The sequence below is a fragment of the Antechinus flavipes genome, chromosome 3, assembly GCF_016432865.1.
Source record: "Antechinus flavipes isolate AdamAnt ecotype Samford, QLD, Australia chromosome 3, AdamAnt_v2, whole genome shotgun sequence".
Classification (NCBI taxonomy): Eukaryota; Metazoa; Chordata; class Mammalia; order Dasyuromorphia; family Dasyuridae; genus Antechinus; species Antechinus flavipes.
The window spans coordinates 551,265,024-551,285,232 of NC_067400.1; the positions used below are offsets into that span (position 1 = coordinate 551,265,024).

A 20,209-nucleotide genomic window follows, 5' to 3' on the forward strand; every position below is an offset into this window, starting at 1 on the left:
TTCCAGACACTTTATAATTACTATCTCATTTAATCCTCAACCTTGGAACATAGATGATATTAATATTCCCATTTTACAGATGAGGAAACTGAGACAGAACGTGAGTGATTTTTCCAGGGTCACACAATTTGATCTGAGATTGAATTTAAACTTAGATCATTCTGATCTCAGATCCAGTGTTCTATTCACTATTCCATCTGGATGCTTATATAACATTTTTAATAAACACTACATGTCTGGCACTGTGCTGAGCCTTGTGACACAGATACAAGCAAAAGCCCTCAAAGAGCTTACATTCTAATGGAGGAAATAAACACCTAAAAGAAGGAATTGAAAAACAGATAGGAGGACAAATGAGAAGGAACTTTGTGGGGGGAAATGATGTTGAAATTTAGAAAGTCTGGGAGGGGGCTGATGAATGTTGCAGGGGTCCAGACTGAGACTTCCACTGAGGCATGGGCATTCCAGTAAAATCAATCATGGTATTGTGAGTGTAAATTCTAAAATGAGATGGTTGAGCTCTCTTGCATACTTGAAAAAGAGTTTTTGCTGGTTGCATGCAGATTAGGATTTAAACTTTCCATCTTTGGCAGTGAATTATCCTGAAATACATGGTAAGGAAAATGGATCTTGTGCATGAATAATAAGGGTTCCTCAATTTGTCTTGGAGATCGCTGTTTCCTGGGCTAAATCAATTAATAGAGAGAGCCTGAAAATCATTTTGATCCTTCTCATTGTTATCTATTGTTTTTCAGGATCAACACTTTCAGATTATTGGGAGAAATACATCCTTTCCAACTGGAATCTGTCACAACTGCTCCCAGAAACAAGGAAGCAGCTGTCTATGTGGACAACTCCTGAGATTACTCGAATGACACTTTCTTTGACTTTTAGTCAGAGAAGGGAAATTTTTTATTTCTGCTTGGATCTTGCATCCTCTGCCTGCCTCTTATGCACTCCAGCACCCCTATCAGCTCTCTCTTCTCCTTCACTAGCCCAGCAGTAAAAAGGCTGCTTGGCTGGAAGCAAGGAGATGAAGAGGAAAAGTGGGCAGAGAAGGCCGTTGACTCTCTGGTGAAGAAGCTGAAGAAGAAGAAAGGAGCCATGGAAGAGCTGGAGAGGGCTTTGAGCTGCCCAGGCCAGCCGAGCAAATGTGTCACCATACCTCGATCCCTGGATGGAAGGCTGCAGGTGTCCCACCGCAAGGGTCTGCCTCACGTGATTTACTGCAGGGTGTGGCGCTGGCCAGATCTGCAGTCCCACCATGAATTAAAACCACTAGAGTGCTGTGAATTCCCATTTGGATCAAAGCAGAAAGAAGTTTGCATTAACCCGTATCACTACCGCCGAGTGGAGACACCAGGTAATGAACCCCGGTATCATTAAAACAGTTAGGTCTAGGTCAAGTGCGTAGTAAATGGGTGATTAAAATCAGCCCTTGCAGATGAGTCAAGAAGATCCAGGCTGCCCTCTGACTGAAGGAGAGTGCAAGGGAAAAACTCTTCTCTCTGGGACTGGTTGTAGATATTCATTAAAAGAGTGACTGAGAAAGAAGTAGCCTTTGTTCTAAAAACTAGGGATAGTGTGGCTCAGTGGATAGAGTGCAGGACCTCAGACACTTACTAACAGTGTGACTGTAGGCAAGTCTCAGTTTTTTCATCTGCAAAATGGGGATAATGGCTCCTACCCCTCAGAATTGTGAGGATCAAAAGAGAGAAAAATTATAAAGTGCTTGACTCAAAGCAAGCAAAATGTTAGTTATCTTTATTATCTAGTCTTAGACCTTTACTAGTTGTGTGGTCCTGTGCAAGTTACTTAATAGCCACCTGTCTCAGTTTCCTCATCTGGAAAAGAAGCTGGAGAAGGAAATGGCAAGTTATTCTAGTATCTTTGCTAAGAAAACCCTAAAGAAGGTCATGAAAATCTCAGCGCAACAGAACAATGATTTTTTTTAAAAGCCGTGTTAGAAAAGTTATCATTTTAATAAATTCTCATGTTAGAAGTCAAAACATGTCTCCCTTATAAAATAGTTTGATAGTACTTCTCTTTCACCATGTATCCATTCAACAAATATTTATTAAGAGGGCACACATTTTGGGCATTCATTGTTCTAGATGCTAAAGATACAAAGACTAGAAAATGACACAGCCACTGGTTTTGAGGAACTTATATTATTTGTATGTATGTGTGTGTGTGCATGCATGTCAGGGCAAAAAATAAGGCACAGACACTGAGAGGAATAATATAAGGTAAGGTAAGAATAAAGCTGAAATTTAAAAAAAAAGAAAATTTAAGAAGGATGGGATTTTTTAATTTTTGTTTTAGAGATAATTGAAGGCTTAATGGCCATTCTGACATCTAAACTAAGTTTTGAAGGGAGACAGACTCTGCAAGAAATAGATGAGTAGCTTATAAATTCCAGGTTTGGGGAGTGTCCTGCATAGATGGATGCATGAAGCCAGGAGATAACATGTCAAGTTAAGGGAATTTCTTCCCAATGTCCAGTTTGGCTGGAATGTGGAACATTTGAAGGAAAATAATTTGAAATTTATCTAAAAAGTACCTAGAAAGGTAACTTGGAGTCTGAGGGAGGCCTTACATTTTAGGTTAAAGAGCATTGCATTTTATCCTCCGTGCAATAGATTCTAAAGTTTTTGGGGAAAGGAGTGACATCATCTAGAAAGATTATTCTGGTCATTATGAGGAGAGAGACTGAAATAAAAGCTCGATAAAAAGGCTTATTCTTATAGTCCAGGCCAAAGGTGATAAAGGCCTGAATAAGGACAGATGAGAGATGTGCAGGTTCAATCAACAGAATTTAGTTTCTGATTGCATGTGATGAGGGAAGGAGAGAGAAGAGTAAAAAATGCCTCTGAGGTTCTGAGTGGGTACCTACCAAGGCCTCTCTCTATAGTCATCTTTGTCCCTTTTATCAGCACCATCAGGGTCTATCCTAATCTGGTATTTTTGTTGAGTAAAATTAGGAAACAGTTTGATGCCAATTCTCTTTTTTTTACTTGTTTGCATTATTCTGGGAAGTCAAAGCCCTGGTACACTAGTGTAAGAAAATAGCCAGCTTCAGAGAGAAATTTTAGGTAGATTCTTTAAGAAATTCATCAGGTTACCTTATTGAGTATTTCTCTTAAACCTTAAACCAAAATTGAAAAAGTGGTTTGTTCCTTTCATCTAAGTGTTAAAGTAAGTAACCCATGAATTTTCTAACATGTACTTCCCCTCCCCAACAATTACATTGTGTTGTACATGTTTAAAAGAAATGATTTCACTCCATTCACATGGCTGTTGCTATCAGTGACCTCCATGAAAATGTAAGCAGAAGAATTTATATTCCTTAAATTTCTAAAGATTTCACTATCTCCTAGGGGCCCATATTCATCTTCCTTTCTTTTTGTGTTTTCATTTCTTTGGGAACTCCAAGCAAGAAACAAAATGCATAGCCTCCAAAAGGGTGAAAAGTAGCTGGTTTTATGTCTTGAGCAAACTAACAGTTGTACAATTTTTAGATGAATTAAGCAACTAAATATTCTTTGAAATTGTTTATTCTCTCCCTTATCTCTTAAGAGAGAAGCTGAGATTTAATTAAAGACACTAACAAATCCAGTGGTCTTGCTGTAATGCTAATTTGCGTGATTAGCGCATGGAATAGTCTATCTGGCATCCCATCCAAAAGGGTTTAGTATCTAAACAGTTCATTATATACATTTCTTTTTAAGGAAGCCAAATGATCTGGACCCCAAAGATCTTGCCATAGTGAATCTCTAGGATACTTGTGAAACTTAGATTTTAGATTTAGAGTTAAAAGAGCCTTGAGATGTTATTTTTATTTGCTCTTCTTATTTTACCCATGAAAAAATTGAGGCCTAAGAAAGTTGGCAATGTAGTTAATGTGAAATGGAGATAGGTTTTAAATTCAGGTCTTCCCCAGTTCTTGTGCTTTCTCCATCCATTTGGCTCTCTGAATAAATTCTTATTGTAAAGGAGAAGCAAAATCTAATATTAGAGGAATATTTGTAATCCAGTCTTTCCTAAAGACTTAACCTAATGTCAATTTTTTCATGGGGAGGGAACCTACTGTTTTTGACACAAATATTGATGGAGCAAAATAGCATTCACATCATCACATTAGAAGTGGCTTTAGAATCTCTTATATAACAAAAACCTTTAAAAGACTCTATTTATTTGTATATTTTCTCGTTGCATACATTGATTTTCCTCTGAAGAAAAAAGCATTCTTTCTCTCCAATTTTAAGACATGTATCTTCTGCCTATAAATAGTTCAAGGAAAATTAAGATTCCCATGGAAGATTTCTAAGGTTTTGTGATATTAGTCATCCCAAATTACCATAAATTCAAATTGTCTACTTCCAACAATGATATTCTCATTCCCTAACTCCCTCCTAAAGCAGGAGTGCTGCAGGTAGCACCCTCATTATCCTTGGCACCTTTGAGTCTTCTCTGTACATCAGGACAGCTAGTGGTTCAGTGGATAGAGTACTGTACCTGGAGTCAGAAGATCTGAATTCAGATTGGACTCAGGTACTTGCTAGCTGTTCTAGTTAACTTACAGCTTCCCTTCTGGCTGCCTCCACTATAAAGTGGCGATAACAGTAGCCACCTATCTATCTCTGAGAATTGTTATATAGATAAAATGAGATATTTGTAAAATGCTTTGTCAGTCTTAAAGCACTATGTAAATACTAGCTGCTGTTATTATGGTAACGTTACTTAGATAAGTCACTGGTAGATTATCTATATTGAAGTACAAGGTATATTGTAATTCTGCCTTAAGGGACTGGAAGGATGACTGTTTTTTCTGTTTTTCATAGATATTCTCCTTTCCCCCCAATAAAATGCCTGTTTGAAAAATTTGATGGTTCTAATATAGTCTTAGGCTACCTTGAATTGAGAGTATATAGTTCAGATTCAGATGGCTGGGTGCCTTGGTCAGACAATATCTATGTCCATTTCTGGGGACTAGAATTTGAGAAGGACATTGGCAAACTGGATAGTAGCCACAGCAATGTGAGCATGATGACTTGAAACACTGCCATATGGTGATCTTTTAAAAGGGATATTTAGTTTGTAGAAAATAAGAAAAGATGAGAGACATGGTTTCTTGTCGAAATATTTAGAGGATTGTTATGAGAATTAGGGATTTGATTTGTTCTTCTTGGTGTCCGAGGATGGAAATTGGAATGATGAATAAAAGTTGTAGAAAGGCAGATTTTAGCTCTACATAAGGACCAGTTTATAATAATTAGAGCTGTGTGAAAATACAATAGCATGCCATAGAGAATAAGAATAGCTGATAGTTTTATAGAACTCTTTAGTAGCTTTTTATAGAACTATAAAGTTTCTAATCCATATAACTGTGAATATCCAATGTTATCTTTAAATGAAATATCTCATTTGAACCTCTTAGACACCTTGTGAGGTAGGTACTACAAATGTTGTTATCTTTATGTTATATATAAGAAATCAGAGTTCAGAAAGGTAAATGTTTCACTTGACAACTAGCACTATATGATGTCTCTATCACTGGAAGTTTTCTAATTGAAAATAGATGATCACTTGTCAGGGATGTTATAGACAGATTACTATTTGGGTTGAAGTTAGACTAGGTAATCATTGAAGTGCCTTCCGTTTAGATTATTCAGTTATTCACACACTTAACAAATATTAAGAGCCTACTAGATGCCACGCACTGTGCTAAATGTTTAGGATACAAAAAAAAGGCAAATGGCATTCTCTGCTCTTTCAGGAAGCACCCAGTCCAGTGAGGGAGATAACGTGTAAATGACTATATACAAAAATGCTATGTACAGAATAAATTAGAAATAAATCAACAAAGGGATTGCACTTCAATTAAGGGAAATTGAAAAAGTCTTTCTTAGAGGGGTTTTTAGCTGGGACTTGAGGGAAGCTGGGGAAGTCCTGAGGCAGAGATGAGAAAGGCAAGCATGAGGGGGAATAATCAGCTCCCAGAATTGGAAGATGGAGTTCCTTGTTCAAGGAAAAGGGATGAACTCAGTAACATTGAATTGCAAAGTACATACAGAAGTGGTGGTGAAAGAGGGAAAATTCTAAGGTAAGACTGGAAACGTCAGGGGAATCAAGTTACAAAGGCAGACCAAACAGGGGGTTTTATATGTGATCCTGGAGATGATAGCAAACCTCTGTAGTTTATTGATTAGAGGGATAACATGTCAGAGATGGGCTTTAAGATCAGTAGAATAGCTTAGAGGAAGATGGACTAGAATTGGGAAAGACGTGCGAGGGTGACCAAATTGCAGACTATTTTATATCTTCATTTAGAAGTATTCATCACTTTGTCATTGGAAGCATTTTATAACATCATTTTAAAATTATTTGGTATTGTTTGTTTTTTTGTGAAAGACTCCTCCTCTTGGTGAAGAAAGAGAATAGCTTGTGCATAAAAAATACCCTTAGCAAGGAAACCAATATTCCATTGAATGTATAAAGAGGTCTCTCCCAGACAGGTTTTACATGAAAAAAAAATGATCTTAATTGATCATTTCCTCTATAGAAAAATGGAAAAAAAAGATGTATCATATCTTATGCCTCTCATTTCTATAAGAAAAGAATGAGGGTTTGCTTCTGAATACAGTGAGAAGTTTTGTAACTAACTGGTGTGGAATAAGAGAAGGGGACAGATAGACTTTGAGGACTGCAGTCAGGAATATTCATCTTCTGTAAAATGAGCTGGAGAGAGAAATGACAAACCACTCCAGCATTTTTGTCAAGGAAACCCTAGATGGGGTCATGAAGACTCAGATATGACTGTAACAACTGAACAACAACAAGATCTCACTTTGTTCTTTATTTTCTGTTGCTATTGCTTTCTAAAAGCTATCATTCATCTATTTGATTTCATTTTTTCCCCTTATCACATAAAGAACACAGAAAATAACATGGTAAAGGATAAATACTGTACTGTACATCATTGTTTCTGATTAGTCATTCTGTGTAGAAAATCCTTGAAGCTGCTTTGATCACTGAGTATCAGGAGAATATTGGGCTTTGGGATTAGAATCTCTACAGTTTAACTTCCTGCAGGAAGAGTTATAACTAAGAGAGTTATTTTCTTTTTAAAAGCATGATACCCTAGAGGATGACAAGACTAATAGTCAGGTAAAAACTACATTTGAAGGTAATTGTTTAATTTTTTAAAAATTATTTGCCTTTAAATTTTTTCATTGAGGGCTAAAGGATAGTTTCATTTTAGTATCAATAACAAATCTGAAGTTCAGATTTTTTTGGTCTCTGAAGGGAAAAAAAAGGAAAAAATATTTTTAATGTTCCATTCTGACCATGATGTCTCTTTCTTGTTGCAGTGCTTCCTCCTGTGCTTGTACCAAGACATAGCGAGTTTAACCCCCAGCTCAGCCTCCTGGCCAAGTTTCGGAATGCTTCCCTCCACAGTGAGCCCCTGATGCCACATAATGCTACTTATCCCGAGTCTTTTCAGCAGCCCACAGGCTCTACCTACTCATCGTCACCCAGCCACATGTTCTTGCCATCTCCCAGCACCGTAAGCTACCCTCATTCCCCAGGAAGTTCATCTGGCCCAGGGAGTCCATATCAACTCACAGGTGAGAAGTAAAAACACAGCATAGAGAAGATGAAGAATTGGCCACGATGGTGGTTGGGAAGAGGAAATTAAAAGCTGTTGGATCACAGGGTTAGAGCCTTCTACAGGCTCATAAATCATATGATCACATATTTAGAGATAAAAGGGACCATAGATCTCGCATCCCTTTTTAAGATATTAAAAAAACTGAGTTACCAGAGCGGGGCAAGGAATTTGTCAAAGATCACACAGGGAGTACCTAGTAGAGTCAAGAGTCAAATCCAGTTTGATTCTAAATATACTTAGTAATCATTCTGGTAAATGATCATTAACATCCCTAGGGATCTGGGTGTTTCATAGCCCAGGGATTTTAAAATAAGAATGTATGGAAAGAGGAAAATAGTCTCTTCATGAAGTCAGGAGCAAACATAGAATAAGGACTATGAATGATCTTACAATTTTTCCATTTTTTGGCTGTCTTTTAATCCAACCAAAAGTTTGTTCATATCTATATAAATTACTTATTAGTTTGGGATTCTAAGGAGTGGCGATGTAGCTCAGATGCCATATATAGCCATATGATATAAAACCAGGAAATAAGTTGATGAGATTTGGGAAGAGAGAAAAAATACCTTCCATGTGTAACAGTGCACAAAAAAGCAAGAGTGTAGCACGATCCGAGTGATATTTTAATTATATAAAGGGAAGAAAATAAAACATCAATTTACAATTTTCCATGTTAAGGCATATGCAAAGCAAGGCAAAAAGCATTATTAAGCACTTACTATATGCTAGATATAGAGTAAGCTTTGGGAGTACAAATACAAATAAAAAGACAGTTGCAACACACACAAGAGAGCTGAAAAGTAAAAGCTGGGAAGGAGGGCACCTACATGGGGTCATGCTGGTGGAGTGGGAAGTGAAATAATGTATTGAAATATAGTACCCTTGTATTTTGTCTTAATTGAGGAAGACTCACTGGAGCATTTCCAAAGGAGAGTAATCAGGATGCTGAGGAGGCTAACAACCATATCATATAAAAATTGTTGAAGAAACTATGAATATTTAGTATAATTAATATTATTTTACTCTCCTGTAGAATATGTCTTAGAAGAGGAATGTAGTCATTTTCATATCTATGAAGAGCTCTCATGTAGAAAAAACAGGAGACTTTTTTTCTTTTTCTTTACTTTTCTTTTCTTTTTTCTTTTCTTTTCTTTCTTTCTTTCTTTCTTTTCTCTTTTTTCTTTCTTTTTTACAATTTAGAGATACAATGTGACATAAAAAAAATGGATTTAAAGTTCACCTTTTAAGCTATGTGAAAACCCACCTTACTAGCTGGGTGTCTTTAGGCAGGTCACTTAACCTTTCTGTGCCTCAATTTCCTCGTGTATAAAATAGGAATAATAACACTTGCAAAGTACATTTGCATCTGACTTACAGTTGATATCTTCTAGATGTGTTTTCTCCCCCATTATTAGAATGTGAGCTCCTTGAGAGCAGGGGTCATTTTTTTCTCTATATCCCCAGCGTTTTGTACAATGCTTTATACATAGTAAACACTTAATATATGCTTTTTCATTCATTCATATTTTGCAGAGTTGTTACAAGACTTAAATAAAGTCATGCACTTAAAACACTTTAAAAACCTTCAAGATTTTCTCTTCTTTTACTAGAAGGTTCTGGCCAATTTGGGTATTTTGATTAATACTTTATTTTCCTTCAATTAGATATAAAAACAAATCTTAATTTTTTTTTAATTTTGAGTTTCAAATTCTGCCTCTCTCTCCTTCATCTCCCCCCTCATTGAAAAGGCAAGCAATTTGATATAGTTTATACACATGCTGTCTTGCAAGATGTATTTCCATATTAGTCATGTTGTGAAAGAAAACATAGACCAAAAAATAAACAAGAAAAAATAAGTATGTTTTAATCTACATTCAGACTCCATCAATTTTTTTCTCTGGAGATAAATAGAATTTTTCATCATAAGTCTTTCTGAATTGATGTATTGCTGAGAACACCTGAGTCATTCATAGTTGATCATCATATAATATTGCTGTCACTATGTACAATGTTCTGATAGTTTAACTCATTTCACATTGCATCAGTTTGTGTAAATCTTCTCAGTTTTTTCTAAGAGTATTCTGCTATCTTGTCTTATGACATAATAGTGTTCCATACCACAATTTGTTCAGCCATTCCCCAACTGATGGGCAAACTCTTCATTTCCAATTCTTTGTCCTCACAAAAAGAGCTGCTATAAATATTTCTGTACATGTAAGTCCTTTTACTTTTCCATTTATTTATTTATTTATTCATTAATTTATTATTTGATCTCTTTGGGGTACAGAACTAATAGTGGTATTGCTCTTTCCAAGAGTATGTGTGTATAGGCCTTTGGGCATAATTCCAAATGGCTCTTCAGAATATTTGAATCAGTTCTGAACTCCTCCATAGTGTATTAGTGTCCCGATTTTTCCACATTCTCTCCAACATTTGTCATTTTCCTTTTCTATTGTATTAGTCAATCTGATAGGTTTGAGGTGGTACCTCAGAGTTTTTACATTTTCATTTCTTTATTCAATAGTGACTTTTAGAGCATTTTTGCTCTAAGAGCATATTGATAACATTGCTTTCTTCTTGTGAAAACTGCCTATTCATAGCCTTCAGTCATTTATCAATTGGGGAATGGCTCTAATGTTTATAAATTTAACTCAGTTTTCTATATATTTGAGATATGAGGCCTTTATTAGAGAAACTTGTGAATTTTTTTCAGTTATGATTATTTTGTATTTCCCTCCATTCTATTTTCCATGTTTATCTTATTCTCTCTCCTTTCACTCTGTCCATCCTAAAAGTGTTTTGTTTTTGATTACTGCCTCCCCCAAGCCATTCTCCCTTTTATCAATCAGACCTTCCTTTCTTTTATATCATTCTCCTTTTATTTCTTATAAAGTAAAATAGATTTCTGTTTTGAAATCTATTTATACAACTGAGTGTATAAAGTGAACCAATTCCAGTGAGAGAAAGATTCAGATCCTAACCCCCCTCCATTTCCTCCTTCACTATAAACAACTCCTTTATGCCTCTTTTATGTGATATATCCTATTTTAACTCTCTCTTCCCTCTTCTCTCAGTGTATGCTCTCTCCTCTTAGTTTTATTTTTTAATATCATCCTAATATATTCAACTTCTTATGTGCCTTCTAGTTACTATCCTGATATAATGATAAAATTCTTAGGAGTCACAACTGTCATCTCCCCATGTAAGCTGTTTAATTTTATTGAATCTCTTACAATTTCTTTTTCCCGTTTACTTTTCTTAAATCTTGTATTTGAAAGTCAGATTTTCTGTTCTTTTCATCAGTAATGTTTAAAGTCCTCTATTTCATGGAATATCTATTTTTCTTGCTGAAGAATTATATTTAGTTTTGTTGGATAGGGGATTCTGAATTGAAATACTAATTACTTTGTCCTTCAGAATATCATATTCCAAGCCTTCCAGTCCTTTAATGTAGAAGCTGCTAAATCATGTGCTATCTTGATTGTGGCTCCATGACATTTAAATTGTTATTTTTCTGGTTGCTTACAATCCTTTCTTCTTGACCTAGGAGCTCTGGAATTTGGCTATAATATTCCTGAAAATTTTCATTTTGGGATCTTTTTTAGAGGTGATTGGTGGATTCTTTCCATTTTTATTTTACTCTCTGGTTCCAAATATTAGGACTGTTATCCTTGATAATTTCTTGAAAGATAATGTCTAGGCCCCCTTTCAGGTTTTTTGATAATGGCTTTTGGGTAGTAGAGTAGTTTTAAAATTCTCTTTTCTGGATCACTTTCTAGCTCCTTTGTTTTTTCAGGGATATATTTCATATTTCTTTTATTTTTAAAATTATTTTGATTCTGTTTCTTGATTTTCTCATGGAGTCATTAGCTTCCACTTGTCCAATTCTAATTTTTAAGACATTATTTTCTTCAGTGAATTTTTTCTATCTCCCTTTCCATTTGGCCAGATTTGCTTTTTATGAAGTTAGTTTCAATGAATTTTTGTAGATCCTTTACTATCGGTCAATTCTGCTTTTTTAAGGACATTTATCTTTTCACGATTTTTGTTTTTCATTTACCATTTGGTTTTTTATTTTTTCTAAAATGTTATTTTCTTCAGTGTAGTTGAGCCTCCTTTACCAAGCTATTAACTCTTTTTTTCAGAATTTTTTAACATTGCTTTCATTTCTTTTCCTCATTCTTCCTCTACCTCTATTATTTGATTTTTAAAATCCTTTTTTAATTCTTTTTGGGCCTAAGGCCAATTAAAATTTTTCTTTGGGACTTTGGATATAGTAGTTTTGATTTTGTCTTCTGAGTTTATATTTTTATTTTCTCTGTCACTATAGTAAATTTCTCTAGTCAGGTTTTGTTATTGTTCTTGTTTGCTCATTTTGTCCAACCTATTTCTTGACTTTAAACTTGATGTTAAAAGTTAGGCTCTGCCTTCAGGATGGAGAGGCCACTTTCTAAGCTTCAAGATTTTTGTGCAGCTGTTTTTAGAATTGATTCTGGGATCTGTATGTTTTCAGTTCTTCCATAGTGAAGTATGTTTACCACCTGGTCTGTTCTCTAGTCTGTGGTACCACAGGTACTCTTTCCCTCCCTGGAACTGTGACCACTCCACACTGTCTTGTAGATGCAAGGACTAGTGTGTTAGTGTTTCTCCTCATTTAGGACTGTGATCTACATCCAAGTATAGGCAATACATTGGAATCTTGTACCCAGTATCAGCAAAGGAACTCTTGTAATTTCCTTCTGACCAATTTTCAGACTCTCTTATTGTCAATGGACTGAGAGCTCTGGAAGCTACTACTATCACCACTAATTCAGTTACCCACAACATCTACTATTAGTTTGCAGGGGAGCAGCCTTTGATTCTGCAATTAATTTTGATGCATTACTAAAGTTGTTTGGAGGGAACTTTGAGAGAGCTCAGGTGAATCCCTGTCTTTTTTCTGCCATCTTGGCTCCACTCTTAATCCCTCATAAAATTCTTTTATAATTCCATTCTGTTTCTATTTGGAAGTTCCAGAGGATTAAAGTAAGATCAGTGAATGAAAATTATAGAAAAGATAGTTTCTCCTTATGGAAAGAAGAATTTTCAAACAATTGGGATCATTAAAAATGGCTATTTTTTTAGGCACTAAGTTCCCCATCAGTAGAAGCTTGGATGACCAGGCATATTTTTTGTAAAGGAAATTCCATCATAGGACAAGAAGTTGAACCAGCTGTATTTGAAATGATCTCTATAGTTATTTACAATTCTAAGTCCTATGGTCCTATGATCCCTTCTGATGTTCTGGAATTGATTTTATAATCAGATAGTTCTGTGGTGCTCCATAATGCTAGGTGCCATCATCAAAGGACTTTTATCTATATGTCAAATATAGAAAGGATTAAGAGGAATTTTTCTTCTTGCACTTTATATCTATGTACCTTTCTGTCAGTCCCTTCTGAATCGTTGGGAATAGAAGCCTTTATATATATTTATGTAAAGAGAACTTATCCTTATAGCTCTTCTACCTATAAGACAGTCAGATTCTGGAGAGAGAAAAAGTAGCATAAAGGAATAGCCATTTACCTTTAAGTCAGAAGATCTAACTTCAAGATTACCTCTAATTCTAAATAAGACACTAGGAATATCATTAATTTATTATAGCTGAACCTCTGTGTTTCCAAGGTGTAGGAGACACGAGCAGTAGAACCATCTGGTAGATATACTTCTTCTGACAGATGACTGTCCAAAAGCACATAATAAAAGTTGTAGCTTTCTTCCTACACTATTAATTAGGCAGCAGATTTTTACCATTTTTTGTTATTGAGGAAAATTTCATTTTTTTCTGCTATCACACTCAGATTTGAAAAGACAAGTTATGAAATCATCATTGCTTTAACTATTCCTGAAACCAAGGGAAAGATAACCAATCCTTTACCAGAAATCCAAGAGTAGCAAGTCTCTTTTCCCTTCCCTATTGGCAATGCTGAGCATCATGTTAGTTGTTTTCCTGCTGCAGTGACACTGCCCTTAGTGGTTACAGGGTTGAACTGCGAAGGAAGGGGATCAGTCCTTAAGGAATTGGTTGATTTGATGATTTTCTTGTTTTATTGCTTTTTTTTTTTCTTTAGTTGATACACCACCCCCACCTTATCATGCCACAGAAACACCAGGGAGCCACAATGGACGACCTCTAGATGCCACAGCTGACAGCCATTTAGTGCTATCATTGCCTAATGGAGGTAAATTTGTGGATGAAGCACTAAACACTGATACTTTTTGATAGTAATTATTACCATCTTCTTCCCTGTTTCCCTGTAAAAGTGAATTGTTATTTAACCTGCAATTTCTATTGTGGACTGCTGTGACATCTTAACTTCTGTTTGATGGCCTCTCCAAACCACAGCAAGGATTGGTTTTCTTGTCACTTTGATTCTTGGAATAAATTAATAATTCATTTTAACTTTTGTATTTATAAGTTTATCATTTTAAATTTATTCAGTGATGGATGTCAGTGTGCTACTTACTATAAATAAGGATGTATGTTCTAATTTTTGCTAATAATTTTTTTTGCTAATAATTATTCAGGTTTAAAAATGTATCATTTAAAAACCTCCACAGATTTATTTATTCAAGCATCACTTCTCTTGAGGTAGTAAACGTATCCCTGGAAAATTTCCTGGAAATCCTTTTTTTCCTACAATGCCAGAATTCTAAAATTGTAGGATTCCCATGAAACTTAATATTTTTAAATGTTCTCATGGTGTAGAAGTTCAGTGAGATGGTGAAAATAGCATAAAAATGCTATTTTGATCTTTTGCACTGTTGTTTGTTAGGAATGTGACTCAGTACAAATGATTTTCCCTTTTGCCAGCTCTCAGTTTCCACATCTGTAAAATAACTTGTACCAGACAGTTGTTAAGATCCCTTCCAGCATGTTGGGACTTTACGATTTTCAGATAATTCATAGACTCAGAGTTGGAATGTGTTACGGATCTGAAATATAAATTCTCTTTACAAGTAGTGATCCAGCTACTGTTCAAAAACCTCAGGTCTAGGGCAACTGATTCTATTTTGGGGCAATTCTGAATGTTGAGAAATTTTCCTCAAATTAAATAAAAAATTCTTTCTCCCTTTAGTTTCCATTGTTCCAGATTCTACCTTCTGAGAATAACTTAGTGCCTAAAAACAAAAGAGTTCTGAATCTTGGGTTCACAGCCCTCTGAGAAGTCCATGGATAGATTTCATGGAGTCCATGAATGGAAATGGAAAAAAAAAGTTTAAATATATATTTTTTCATTAATCTTTAATTTCCTTTGTAAATCTCTGCTTTATTTTATGCTTTATTTAAATTATTCTCAGAAGGGGTTCATAGGATTCCCCAGGCCACCCAAAAGGTACACAACATACACACAAAAGTTTAAGAATCCTTGATCTAAGGAATTCTACTATAAGTCTTTTTAAATGAATACTTCTAAAAGATAATAGTATATATATTAAAGAAAATATTTTACCAGACTGTCAGTTATGGCAAAGTAACTTCGTACTAGGTATTTTATTAACTTTTTTTTTTACTATTTTTTTTTACTATTCTTTTACTAACTACTATGTATATAAATCTTTTTATATTACAGTGGCTTTGTCTGTAAAATGGAGATTACAGTAATATTCAATGTGTCTGAGATTAAGAGTTGTATCAGATGACCTTTTGAGATCCCTACTGGCCCCAGATTGTTCCTTGTAATTTGAATGTTCAGTCTCTAAATTACCTGATTTGGAGTTTTTTCAGGGAGGGCAGTAGTTCTTAAAATGTGAGCACACCTGTATTGATAATCTAGATATTTATATGACTGTCAGTGACAAAGGAAATCAGAATATAGTAAAGGGAGATATAGTATAAGGAACCCCAAATTTGATTAGTTAGTAAAAATTCAAATGAACAAAAATTGACTATAAAAAGCAAATATACACATCATAAAACATTAAGGTAAATTCTTGCTCATTAACTAGGAATGGGCAACCTTTGAGGGTAGAGAAGCTTTCAAGAAGCTCATGTCAACTGATAAGGATTATATGGTGAGAAATTCATATTAGTTCTACTCTATATTGTGTTGATTTCATATTATAATTGATTCTTTATCTGCTTAAATTCTCTTTCTATCCTTGAGCTGGGCTCAGGAATTTAGCTTTCTGAGTTAGTTTAAAGTTATAATGAAAAGAAAAGTTATTATCTCATACTGGCAGTGCCTGTGATACTTCTAGGACATCTGTTTATTATCTTTAAACCCCACAAGTTTACTGGGTCCAATCCCAAGTCATCTAGGATATGTCATCTGGGATATGTCATCTGATCTTGCCTGTCTTTATATAATACAATAAAAACAAGAGTTTTTATCTCTTCCAAGGAGAAAGAAAATCTAGTAGTTTTGATTCCCTATTAAAGATTATAGGATGAAGATTGGTCTCAGAAAACAATACACATTTCTTAATTGTCAGAGAGGGGCTTGATTAGCTTCATGTAAAAGTCAACCCACTCTTCTTAGTAAGCCCAATTCTAATGTTCCATACCTCCCAAGGAACCTTCTTTGTTGTGTGTCCATAAAAAAGGATCCTTTCTTTCTCATTAGGACAATCTGAAAAGATCAACTGACCTATCACTTAATAAACTGATTTTGCTCAGTTATATACTATATTTGCCCTTATTCATTTTATTTGCCAAAATAGTCAGCATTCTAGTTTCATGTATGGATGGGATTGATCAGGCCAGTTGATCTTGAAGATACTTTTCAGTCTATGATTCTCAAAAAAATCACTTTCCTTTGAAGGGAGCTTTAGATGATTAAATACTGTACATGAGACAAGAAGGAAAATACAAACATGTGCTAGTGAGGAGTTTTTCTTGTACATTCATTCCTGGATAGATTTTCAGATTGACTCTGACTTTATTGAAATTCATCCGTTTATTTTAGTCTCTTGTTTGGGAAATGGTATGTTACCCATCATTGCTTTCCATTCAGCTTTCACTCATTGTCCTTTATAGACACACTGAATCTAGATTAGGGCACTTGTTTTAAGTTATAAATCTTCTACAGAGGGAAGTGACTTGTCCTAGTAGCCTTACATACTGTTTGGTCTGCTCTTCCCATTCCCCTACTTGTGCAAGTTTGTAAGACTCTTGGCTAGAGCTGAGAGTGCAGTCTGTGGGACAAGCTCTTTGGCTTACAGAGGGGATTAATACACAAACTTGTTAGAATGGAGCACTAATCAACTGAGCCAGCTAGCTGCAAATCATCATTTACCACTGAAAACTCTAAAAAAAATGATAGGTTTGAGAGAAGAATAAAACAGCAACATCTGTCCTACAGCCTAGTTGCTGATGAAAGGCTTGACTCACTAGGTCCTGGAATTGGAAGCTCATATAAAGACTTATTATCACAATAATATATATCCTAATTTATTTTTCTTTAGACTTTCGACCCGTTTGTTATGAAGAGCCTCAGCACTGGTGTTCTGTTGCCTACTATGAACTCAACAACCGAGTTGGGGAGACTTTTCAGGCTTCTTCTAGAAGCGTCCTCATAGATGGATTTACAGATCCTTCAAATAACAGAAACAGGTTTTGTCTTGGACTTCTTTCAAATGTTAACAGAAACTCAACAATAGAAAATACTCGAAGACATATAGGAAAAGGTAAGAAAAAGTGTCTAATAGTTCTATATATACATGGAATGTGTGTATGTGTATTATGATAAGTCAAGCAAAGTGAATTAATACTTAGCCTCGGATTTTAAAAAAATAAAGGGAAAGTGTCTACATTCTTGTAAGTGCAAACTTGGAGATAGCCATATATTATCAGAATAAGATAATCAAGAATTTATAAGCCAACTGGATAAGCCATGAAAAGTTTATAAGCTGAGTGAATGAAGTTCTAGGTTTGGATCCACAAAATATGAACATTTTACCTTGGAAAATCACAACTTCTGTCTCTGTGTTCTATCTATGATATAGGTAAAACAATACTTTCTCTTAACTTATCTCATTGGAGTGTAGTGATGACAAGTGAAACGCTAGATGTGAGTGTGCTGAGTCATAATAAATATTCCATACAATTCCTAGGTAATTATTTAAACTTTATAAAAATGATTTCTGAATTGACTTCTGAAGCAAAGTCTTCTCTGGATTGTGGCCATTTAAAAGCAGCTTTTTTCAGTTATTAATTTGAAAAATATTGAATTTAAATTAGTTATTAACCAAATTGTTTGTTTTCTTTTGTAGATTAATGGCATCATAACTGGGCTGGGAACTTTTTTAAATATGATATGTTACTACTTTGAATCTCACAGTTAAAAGTTTGATTGGCCATTAGGACTAAAGTCATTCTGTAGCCAAGAGAATTTATTCTTTCTTTGCAAAAATTTAGGAATGAGGTGATAAAACTTTGCATAGCCCTTTCTGTGAAAATGGAAGCATTTAATGATATTTTAGGCCTCTGCTAAGGCTACACAGGAAAACATAACAAAATTTATCTTTTATAAATTTGTCCATACAGCAGTAACTAGCTAGGGCAAATTAATGGGAGTGATAGATGTTCTTCATAAGATTCAAGATCTCAAATTAGCGGTCTTGAAGTCAGTCAGCCAACAGCATTTATTAAGTATCTGCTAGGTGCCGAGCACTCTGCACTGGCGATACAAACAAAGATAAACCTAGTGTTTGCTGTTAAATGACTTGTGGTCTACTGTGGGGAGACAACACGCAAATCAGCACAGGGAGAAGCTCTCTCTTAGTGGGTAGAGAGCCAACCTTGGAATCAAGACTTGTACCGGTTCTGGGATCTTGGGCTAGGACTTCAATCTCTCAGGACTTCAGGCAGTTCTTTAAAACTGAGTTGCAGAATGATTGATGATTTGGCAAAGGCAGAAACTTCATGAAATCACAGGTTCAGATCAACTTTACAAGATAATTTTCTGATCTTTTTAAAAAATCTCTTGAAAACCCACCTGTTCATCTCACAATCTCATTTGATAAGGTAGTCAGTATTCTTCCTAATATATAATTTAATTTCCTTTTTTCCCCTAGGTACTAACCATTTGTTAGGAGTAGATTAAGCTTATTAATTCCATTAAGGTAAAGAATGGCTCTTTAAGTTGAAGACTCATAGGCTAATTGAATTATCACTGAGGAATTCTTCATAGAGGAGATAATAATGATGTCTAACATTTAAATAGTGTTTTAAGGTTTACCAAACAGTTATCTCAGAAGATCTTTACAACAAGAAGGTGCTATTTTTACCCTTGTTTTATAGATCCCCATTTTACTGGGACAGGCGAGCTTAAGTGACTTGTCCAGGATCACATAGTTATTGAGTGTCTGAGATAAGCTTTGAACTCAGATTTTACTTATTCCAACAGTTTCTTCATTGCACCTCCTGATTGCCTGATGCTACTGCCCTATGGGAAAAAGTATCAGTTGGAATCATTAGTAGTGGTGGATTTATGCTGATTCATCCACATTCTTTTACTTAATCTTGTGATCAAGGGCACACATTTACATAATAGCTGGCTAGACTTAAGGATGTAGCTTTTTAGCATGCAAAGGAGCACAGCTGCTGTTTGGGGAATTGAACAGTTGGCCTTATGAGCAAGGTATTCTACCAGTTGTAGCCATGATTACACACAGACTAATTACTACTAGTTTGGCATGAGAAGTCTGTACTTGATTTGGAGGAAAGTTTAAAGGCTGACTAGAAATTAGAGCATTGTATTCTCAGTTAACAGATTTCATATTCCAAGTCACTTAAACCCATCTTCCAGGTTTCTTCTCTCTAAAATGGTATGAAAATATTCAACAGATGGAGGAACTATTTATTTGCTGATTGCCTGTGCATTGTTGTATGATTAGAGTAAATTTTAGGATGATCTTTACAGCTAATATAATAATATGGAATATTCTATGTCTCTTTCTCTAAAGGAACTGTTAGCATGGTTCTACACTAGTTCTGAATTTTGAGGAAGGCTTCAACAGCTTCATTTTGGATCAATTTAGATGTATTATGAGAATATCTGTGATATTTTATTTTTCAAATTTGTGACTATTGCAAAAAGACTTTTTTTGCAGGTGTTATTGATAATCATTATTAATTTAATAATAAATAAAATAATCATTATTCTATTTCTGTTGTGGAGAAATTACTCAAATTCTGATTAGAAAATGATACTTTAAGACTATATTTGACTATATTTGATTTGTGCTGCTGCCATTTGTAGGGAAGATGCTAAGTTTATCAACCATTGCCTCCTGGTGGTGAATAGTATTGTGCAACTAGATTTCCTTGAGATGGCAAGTTTTCAGATTGCCTTTGTCTTTGAATATATATAAACTTCTCTATCACTTAACTCTCACACAAACCCATTTCGCCCAGTTTGCTTTTTTAGCCATAATTTTCTTTCATTTACATCTGTTATGTAGATGAAATGAATGGCATTTGGTTACTGTCTAATTTCTTCAACTTTTTTATAGTTTGACTTCTGTATATACCATTACACTAAAGCATCC

The 20,209-nt window shown here is 34.9% G+C and overlaps 1 protein-coding gene across 1 annotated transcript in view; it reads left to right on the top strand.

The window, feature by feature from the left end:
- Positions 1 to 758: 758 nt before the first annotated feature.
- Positions 759 to 20,209, top strand: part of SMAD9 (SMAD family member 9) — a 31,024-nt gene continuing 11,573 nt past the window's right edge. The window contains exons 1-4 of the mRNA XM_051987426.1: positions 759 to 1,363; positions 7,374 to 7,631; positions 13,786 to 13,896; positions 17,123 to 17,344. Of these exons, the coding sequence (XP_051843386.1) occupies positions 952 to 1,363; positions 7,374 to 7,631; positions 13,786 to 13,896; positions 17,123 to 17,344 (1,003 nt within the window). The 5' untranslated portion in view covers positions 759 to 951. The remainder of the gene's footprint in view (positions 1,364 to 7,373; positions 7,632 to 13,785; positions 13,897 to 17,122; positions 17,345 to 20,209) is intronic.